At 41.5% G+C, this 9902-nt stretch overlaps 1 protein-coding gene across 2 annotated transcripts in view; it reads right to left on the bottom strand.

Annotated features, from left to right (window-relative positions):
* Positions 1 to 201, bottom strand: part of VPS26C (VPS26 endosomal protein sorting factor C) — a 33541-nt gene extending 33340 nt beyond the window's left edge. For both annotated transcript variants that reach the window (XM_025212062.1, XM_006030390.3), the window contains exon 1: positions 39 to 201. In XM_025212062.1, coding sequence (XP_025067847.1) covers positions 39 to 95 — 57 coding nt within the window. In that variant the 5' untranslated portion in view covers positions 96 to 201. The remainder of the gene's footprint in view (positions 1 to 38) is intronic.
* Positions 202 to 9902: the final 9701 nt, after the last annotated feature.

Raw genomic sequence — 9902 nt, forward strand, 5'->3', positions numbered from 1 at the left:
GGGGCCTCGGGGCAGCCCGAGCCGCTCCCCGCACTCACCCCGCAGTGATACACCTTGTTGGCCCGCTTGATCTTGATGTCCAGCGCGGTGCCCATCGCGCCGCCCGGCCCTGCCGCTCATGTGACCGGGGTCACAGGGCACCTGAGCTCGTGGAGCCCCGCCCCACTTTCTGCGCAGGCCTGGCCTGGCCCCATCCCGCCATTTCCGAGCCCGCCTCCAGCGGCGCGGCCTTACATAACATGGCTCCGCCCTCGGTCACCGTGGCAACGGGCAGGCCCAGTCCGCGTTGCTGAGCCAGGAAGAGGGCGGGAGTTGGGTACTTGGGACTCCCCCTCCCCTCCCCCCCCGGCGCATTGCATGCCGGGAGCTGCCAACGGCCGCTAGTGGGGGTCAGAGCTGGGAAGAGGGCGGGGTGGTGAGGGAGGACGGTGCGGACGCCTCGGCGGGCAGCAGCCTTCGGGGACGCCGCGGAGCCGGACAGGGGCGCCTCAAACGCGCTCCTGGGCTCCGCCGCTTCAGTAAAGCCAGGCGGATCCTGTCAGCGCTGCCCCAGGCGGGCGGGAAGCTCCGGGCGGGCTCCGCCGCCGTCGAATCCCAGCGGAACCGCTCGTGTTAACCGTGAGGGCGCGCAGCTCTGCCCCTCTCTCCCCCGGGAATGGGCCCGAGGTAATAACGGCCGGGCGGAGATGAGCTGAGCCTGGAGAGAGCGCGATAGTTGCCTATCCGAGGGCGGCTGGCTTTCGTAAAGAAACCTCTGCACAAGTAGCTCCTGCCTCAGTAAACTGACCCCACCCCTACCCTAACAGAGCAACAGCTTCTCCCCCCACCAACAAAAAACATTTATGGACAACGTGGCTAAATCGAGAGCTGTTCAAAACCCAGATAATAGCCTCAGAACATGTGGAAAATGCTGGTCGTTTACAGGGCTTTATAATAATATAAGTACAGCCTTGGGAAGGAATACAGGACCAACACCTGTGTTGTCTGGGGCATCCCTGTTTTCAATGAATGATTATTAGTCAACCAGGGATCCTGGTTTTCTCTGATAAAGAAACCCCACCGTTTTCAGATTAAAAGTAACCCAAAATATCCACATTTTTCTGTAATCAAAATGAAACAGAAAAAGAGAGAGCTGTGTATATTAGTAGTGTTTCATTTTAATCACAGAAAAATGTGGATTTTGGGTTACTTAACCCCAAAATTGGGGATTTTTTTTATCGGAAAAAAAGAGGATCCTAAGTATAGGCATATGTACTGAAGGCCTCTTTCTCTACTTTCCTTGTCATTCAGAAGAGCACTTCTGTCTCAGGGTGAACTGTGGCAAGTTAGAGTTTTCCTTAAAAATCCTCTTTCGCCTTCCAAATCTAGAAAAGCACGGGTGGTTTTTTTTGTTTTAATTTAAGAATGGAAAGCATTTTGCCCACTCCTATGAAAGAAGATTGTTACTTAGCTGCCTAAAAACTTTTGTGTTGAGAGCAAGCATTAGAAATTTCACTCTAAAGGATAGTTCACTCTTTGGTTTGGGGACACCAGTTGTGATAGCTTCTTCTCTGGAAAGTGCCCCTAACCTGGGGGATACTTCCCAAGAAACCAGTGAGGACCCAGGGAGTAATAATAGATGGAACTGAGTCAATGTGGCACTTGGTGACCAGTGGCAGACCTCAGGGTTCAGTACTTGAATTGATGCTTTTTAACATATTCATGTTAACGTCTGTTTTCTGTCTAGCTTCAAACTAACATAGCTAACTACTCACAGTACCTGAATGGAGAGGATCACATGGAAGAGGATCACATGGAAGAACCTGCATAGAAAAGAGTACAGCTATACTAAAAAGTTATATATGGATCTGGGTGTTAAAAGCAGCCTGGCAAAGTTAACAGATGACAGCAGATTATGGGGGATGGTGGTCACGCTGGAGGATAGACTGGGGTTACAGGCTGACCTGGACAGGCTTGCAAAGTGGTCGGATCAAAACCTGATGATGTTCAACACCAAGAAGTGTAAGGTGCTCCACCTGGGGAGAAACAACCCACAACTTGCTTACAGGCTTGGTGATGCTACACTTACTAGCACCACAACTGAGAGACCTGGGGGTCTTGATAAACCATAGAATGAATATGAGCCACCAATGTGATGCCATAGCTGGCAAAGCAAACAAAACACTAGCATGCATCTACCAATTCATCTCAAACAAGACTAAGGATGTTATCCTCCTGCTTTACTCAACCCTGGTAAAACCACAGCTGGAGTACTGCATCTAGTTCTGGGTACCACACTTCAGGAAGGATGTGGAGAGGTTTGAGAGAGTCCAAAAGAGGGCTACGCGTATGGTTAGAAGTATGGAGAGCAGACCACCATGCGATGAGCGGTTGAGAGACATGGGTCTATTCAGCCTGGAGAAGAGAAGACTCAGAGGACTTGGTGGTAGCCTATAAGTATATAAGGGGTGCACGTCAGGGACTGGGAGAACACCTGTTCACCAGGGCTCCCCAGGGGAAGACTAGACCTAACGGCCATAAATTGCTAGAAAACTGCTTTAGATTAGACATAAGGAAAAACTTCTTTACAACTCAAGTGTCCAGGGTCTGGAACAGACTCCCCCCAGAGGTGGCACAATCACCTACTCTGATATCTTCAAAGAACGTCTGTTTTCTGTCTAACTTCAAACTAACATAGCTAACTACTTCTCACAGTACCTGAATGGAGAGGATCACATGGAAGAACCTGCATAGAAAAGAGTACAACTATACTAAAAAGTTTTATTATCAGTCTTCTGATCAGGAAAAGGGATGTGTGCATAATGCTAAAGGAGATTAAAAAAGCAAAATCTAATTAAACAATAACTTCAAATACTTGCACATTTATTGGTCAACAATCACATCAGACACTGGTTTAGATAGGGCAAATACTTGAAGCCTTATTTGATTGTACTTTTAAACAGCTTAAGGGCACACAAGCATTCAACTATGTCCTAAATAATGCAAAAGGGTTAGCTGAACAGGTAACTATATTATAACCACAGGGATAGGATCCACAATATAATTAGAAAGAAAAAGGAAATGAATATAAGAAAATATAACAATATCATTAAATAGCAAGGTTCAAGTGGTTAGGTAAGTCAAAAAGATATTCTTTAGCAATCAAAGTGCAACCCAAATGAAGATCATATAAAAAAAAAATATGAGCTAATGTGGGGTAAATGTAAGATGGAGATTAGGGAGTAAAAAAAAGGAAGACGATGGAGTAAAAGGCCAAAGACATAAAAACAAGTTGGGGGGGAAGATATTACGTATAACCAAAGGAACCTGGACCTGTTTTTCAGGAAGTAAAAGCACTGTCAGAGATTGAGACATTAAACATGGAGGAAGCAAGTGACGGAAAGGGATAAATTAAGTGCATATAATCCCCCAAACCAGATGGTATTCCTCCAGGAATATTTAAATAATTTAAGAATAAAGTAGCTAAATTACTAAAAAAGGTACACAATTTCTCTTTTTTTTTTTTACTCCACCAAAGATCCAGAGGATGATAAATGCTGTGCCTATGGTTGAAAAAAAGGTGCTGGATTTGATTCCGATAAGCTTTTCTTACATATCAAAAGAATTAGCAGAAATAGAAATCAGAAGTAGAAAATATGATTGCATCGGAAGACATAAACATGGTTTCTCAAAAAAAAAAGTTCTCTCTAATGTAAAATTCTTTCAGTGTATCAACTAGATTATAAAAGGCGAACTGGTTTTATATACTTCCTTTGGACTTTCAAAAAACCTTTAAAGAGTTCTAAACCAGAGGGTAGAATAGATACTAAATAGTTCGAAAGTGACAGAGTACTACTGTGAATTACAAACTGGCTGAGACAAAAACAAAACTTAGAAATAAACAGTATGTTTTTTTCACGGCAAAATGTTTACAATGGGGTTTTGCAAGGTTCCACAGGAGGCCATGTATTGGTTTATATCTTTGTAAATGATCTGGAAAAAAAGATGTACAATTAAATTGAAAAAGGACAGACTTCCATATGAGAAGAGATTGAAAAGACTGGGATTGTTTGGAGAGTTGATAGAAGTATATTGAATGAAAGTAATATCAAAGATAAATATATAAGTACAAATAAATGCAAATGCAGTAAGTTTAAAATGGCTTTATATAAACAGTTATTTATTCACAGGGGTGTAGGTTGTAGCCGTGTTGGTCTAAGGACATAGACAGACAAGGTTCCTTGGGTGAATTTGATATCTTTTATTAGACCAACCCAAATAGTTGGAGAATAGTTATTAAGCAAGCTTTTGGGTTCAAAAACCCTTCGTCAGGCTAAGGAAGTTTCAGCAGTTGGTGTGTGCTCTTCCTGGATGGAATGAAAAGTAAAGAAGCCAGGCAACTGACTCTCCAGCCTAGCATCTGGCTTCTTTACTTTTCATTCCATCCAGGAAGAGCACACACCAACTGCTGAAACTTCCTTAGCCTGATGAAGGGTTTTTGAACCCAAAAGCTTGCTTAATAACTATTCTCCAACTATTTGGGTTGGTCTAATAAAAGATATCAAATTCACCCAAGGAACCTTGTCTGCCATTTATTCACAGGTAATTAACATGTAGGAATCATTACCCAAGCATGCAACTGAGCCCAAGAATTAACAGGATTAAAAAATAAATTGATATTTATATAGATAATGAGACCATCCATAGTTAACATTACATAGAATAAAAATATTTTCTAAATAAGGAACAGAAACCCTGATATGTCAGGGCATCCTAACTATTAATATGTGGCAACATTAAGAATACATTTCCCTGTGGACAAGTTATTCTATAACTGTTCACTCTGGGGTTTGTTGCACCTTCCTCCAAAGCTTCAGGCCAGAGTAACAAATACAACAGAAGACTGCGCTAGACAAAATACCCGTCTGACCTAATATGTCAGTCCTTTTGACCAGGGATTCTTTGAATGGACATCAGAAGTTACTAAAACTTCCCAAGAAAAAGGAAAACAATAGTTTGTTGATATTTCGGTATTAATTTTGCATCTTAAATCAGCTCTTCTTATAATCAACAAGCTCTTCATGATAAAGTTATGGACTGGCATCACAAGACACTTCTTATGCATCATAAAAATATCAGTTTTGTTCTTGATTTGAATCTGAGCCAGGGAGAGAAATAAAAATTCCAGCAATGAAATTGATATATTCATACACAATTGTCTGCATTTTTTAATCACCTAAAAATAATTTCTGATACCCTAAATCTAAAATTAAATGGCACGGATTAGTTTTTTATGTATGGTTGTTTCCTTCTGCTATTCTTGGGAATGCATAAATGGGCATGTAATTTAAGGTATGTGAGGGATTGGATATTTGCAATCTGTCTCATCTGATTGGTGGACTCTGGAGCTGGATGAGATAGCACCCACATCTCTGGCTCTCGTTGTTGGACAAAAATAAAACTAAATAACTGGAACCCCAAAATAGCTTTTTCCTTTGGCATATTATCCAAATATGGGAGGAAGTGATTAGATATCACATTAAAATTTTGACTGATGTTACTAGTTTATATATATATGTGTGTGTGTGTGTGGTGTGTGTGTATAAATGAAACTTCTGTTTAGATTGGAATGATGGTATCTTAAATATGGGGAGAGATATTGAACTAATTGCTGATTATGCATGGATACATACCCCCTACAGTGAGATATCAACTCTTTTCAAGAGCTGCATGATAAATATATACTTTTAAAAATATGTTTTAATTGCTGTTTGTGGTTTCTTCAACAGATCCTCAGTTATAGCTAAGCAATGTTTTTGTGCAAATGAGCGTGAGGAGTAAATCTTAAAGGGCTAACTTAAAATTTTCAGTTAAAATGGTAAGGGCTGCCAGAGGAGTGACATGTCAGGATATGGCATATAAACTTAGTCTATAGCATTCTGTTGAAATATAGACACTACCTCCACAAAACTATGCCACTCACCCAGTTTCTTCTTCAAGCTAAAATATAGATTTTATATTTTCCTCTTATGTGTATGCCATAAAGAAGATTCAAGAGTATGTGAACAAAGCTAGTGAGTATATTTAAAGTAACAATATGGATTATGGTATGGAATTATTCCTAGACTTGGAGGATGTTCAGAGGAAAGGCAATAGCATAATGAAGTTAAATGTTTTGGCTGCACCACTGGAAAACATTTTAGCATTAGAAGCAATTAGGCAATAGGACAGAATACCTGTGTGTAAATGTCCAATTTTTGGCACATAGGATGGAACGTTGATTATCTGGTGCAGCTTGGTGCAGCGGATGGAATGAAGGTTCTGGTGCAGCTTGCTACTAGACTCTGCTATTACTAATAGCAGCTGCAGAGAGAGTATCACTGGTTACACTGAGTGGAGGAAACAGAAAGAATGGGCAAACAACTTCTAGAGGGGAGGAGGAGGTTATTCAATAGGAAAGGTAACTTTTACAAAGTTCTTCCCAATGAAAACAGATTTACTAGAGCAGAATTCTCACTATTCAAAATGTTTTGTTCTTTTTGCTATTTAATGAAAGGGAAGTTAGCCTACCAGTGTGAGAAAAAAGACAGGGCTGTAGTAAGGAGAGAGGTGACCACAAGGCCAAGAACGAGTTTTCCAAACAGGGAAAAGGATACTTGTTTTTCCCTTTCACATGTCTTTTCTCATGCACTCGCTTACTTCCGGCCTCATTACATTTTGGGGTTTGGATCTACATTGGAACTTAGAAAGGGTAATGATGATGCTGCATGAAAATTCCTTTAATTTACTCATCAAGCTACATTTAAATTGAATAATACACTAGATGCTCTTCTTTTTTGCTATTTGGATATTCACCATATTAGAGTTGCTTTGACATCCTTTCATCTATGGGAGATGGTGGATATTGCAGCCTATAGCATAGATGGTTTGCAGTGTCTCATGACTGAATAGTGCAATCCAAGATTTGCATGATCTGTGGCAGTGGTTACAAATATATATGTCGTGGTTGAGTGGTTTGGGGGCTGCTTGCTTCCTACAGTCTCTTTTCTCAAGGTGTTGTAGCCAATTTCTGTCATGTACTTTGATGCCCTGGTGGAGACTATGATGCCACTTATTACAATCACTTGCCAGGGTTTCCCATTGGTCAAGATTAATTCCAGATGCCTTCATATCTCACTTGCATGTGTCTTTGTAGTGAAGCATGGGACATCCTGTTGTTTTTGTTCCTTCCTATAGTTCCCCATATAGCACGTCCTTGGGTAGGTGTCCATTTTCCAATCTGCTCAGATGGCCTAGCGTAGCCAGCGCAGTCATCTGTGTTTGAGTAGGGCTGTTACATTTGCCCTTTGAAGAACCTCTGCATTGGTAACTTCATCTTTGATGGTGAGTATGTGGTGTAAACAGTGCAGGTGGAAGCTGTTTAACCTTTTCTCTTGATAAGCTGTCCATGTTTGCCCACCATACATGAAAGTGCTGAGTATGCAAGCTTTGAACACTAGCATTTTGGTCTTGATGGTAAGCTTTGAGTTGTTCCATGCTCTTTTCATCTGTTGAAGGTAGCAGCAGTCTTTCAGATGCAAACATTAAGTTCTTCATCCAGTGAGAGGTTGGTGGTCACTGTAGAACCTAGGTAGCTGAATTTTCAGACTGCTTCTAGCTGGTTCTCATTAAGGATGATTGATGGATCTTTTGGAACTCTCTGTCCTAGTACAACTGTTTTCTTTATGCTGACAGTGAGAGAAAATGCCTGGCAACTCTTGAGAGGTGATCCATGAGTTTTTGTAGTTGGTCTTCATCGTGGGTTATAAGGGCAGCATAATCAGTGAATAGAAGCTCCCTGATAAGCACCTTTCTAACTTTAGGTTTTGCCTTAACTCGTAACAGGTTGAAGAGTTTCCTGTCCAATCTCATGTAGAGGTACACTCCACCTTCCATGTCTTTAAATGTGCAGTTCAGGAATACCAACAAGAAGATTCCAAAGAGTGTGGGGGAAAGCATGCATCCTTGCTTCACTCCGCTTTTCACCTTGAAGCTGTCCAAAGTGGACCCATCAAACTGAACAGTTGCTTTCATGTTGTGGAAGGAATGTATAAGACTTAACAGGATTGATGGTCATCCTGTCTTTTCTAGGACTGCAAATAGGCCTGCTCTACTGATGGTATCAAATACTTTGGTTAGATCCACAAAGGCGATGTACAATGGTCGGTTTTGCTCTCTTCACTTTTCTTGACGTTGACACAGGGAGAATATCACATCTCTGGTTGATCTTCCAGCCCTGAATCTACACTGAGACTCAGGGTAGATACAACTTGCCAGCTGTTGTAGGGTCACCAAAATGACCCTTGCAAAAGCTTTTCCTGTTATGCTTAGTAGCAAGATGCGTTTGTAATTGTTGTAGTCGCCCTTATCTCCTTTATACAGTGACAGTGTTTGCATCACACATATCTTGTGGTACCTCACCCTCTTTTCAGCATTTGAGTACCAGCTGATGAAGATACGGTAGTAGGCTTTTTTTCCCGCACTTGAGAATTTCCACTGGGATGCCATCTTTTCCAGGAGCCTTGCTACTTGATAATGAATCAATGGCCTTGCTTAGTTCTTCTATAGTGGGCTCCACATCTGACTCTGGCATGACCTGTAGAGTTGGTATTTGGTCCAGTGATTTGCTGGTGATGTTTCTTTCTTGTGAATATAGCTCTGAGTAGTGTTCAAACCAATGGGACATCTGCTTGCTTCTATCTGTAATGGTTTCACTACTGCACGACTTGAGAGGGGCTACCTTGTTGACAGTAAGGCCTAGAGCTTTCTTCAGACATTGTACAGGTTTCCTGTGTCTGAGGTTGTGTGTATCTTATTATCACAAAGCTCACCATATTAGAGTATAGACAGTATTAATACTCACCGTATTAGATTATGGACAGTGAATGCAATAACATTGATAACCTCCCTTTTCCATAAATTCAAATAAATCCTTTTGTATTGGAACTTTCTAAGACTGGTCTCACCCCAAAGTCATTGGAAAAATTGTACAGAATAGTTGTTATACAAAAATGGAAAAATATATATTTCACATTTCAGTTCCAATTGAAATGTATCACTCATAACACAATTTAGCCTGATGGCTCACTAAGAAAGGAAAAACATGTTTGTAGAAAATCAGCTGAATTTAAGTTACAGACATGTATCTTGAAATTTTATCCCGAGGCAGTAAAAATAAATCTATTAACTTTTACAAGTTTCCCTCACCAACCACAGTTTTGCCAACCACGGTTTTGAGTATCCATGATTAATATTCTGTGGCCACACATCAGCCCACCAACCCCCAGTCCTGTTCATGCCTCTCCTTTCTCTCCCCCCTCCCCACAATCCCTGCTCCCCCAGCCACAGGTGGCACCCAGCCCTGCCAGAGGTGTGCACAGTGGTAGAGTGGCTCTACCCTCCCCTTCCCTTCTCCCTCCCCCTATCCATCCCCAAGATAAGAGGTGAAAGCACTGGGGGAGACAGTGCCACTGCGCCCTGGGTGTGCTTCGTCCCCGCCAGCTGGTGCATACCCCCTAGAACCTGTCTAAGTACCCCTAGGGGTATGCCTATGCCTGGTTGACCACCCCATGTATTAAAGGTAAATAAAAGTGATTTAAATTATTTTTATACACTATACTGTACAGTATCCAAGTCCCTAAACCCATTTTCCCCATAACCCTTTAGTTTTACCAACTATGGGAACTTTCCAGAACTTAACCCCCGCGGTTGGTGAGGGAAACCTGTATGTGCTATGTAACTAATATTGTTTAGGAATCTAGATGAATACCAAATCCCTTCAGTTCTGAATTATCCTGAACCATTTATTTTTCTTTAAACCTGTATCAATAGCCTTAAGTAAAGAGCTTCTGATACGAACTATCCACAAATAGTTTATTGGCATC

This window comes from Alligator sinensis, unplaced genomic scaffold (assembly GCF_000455745.1).
Source record: "Alligator sinensis unplaced genomic scaffold, ASM45574v1 scaffold69_1, whole genome shotgun sequence".
Classification (NCBI taxonomy): domain Eukaryota; kingdom Metazoa; phylum Chordata; order Crocodylia; family Alligatoridae; genus Alligator; species Alligator sinensis.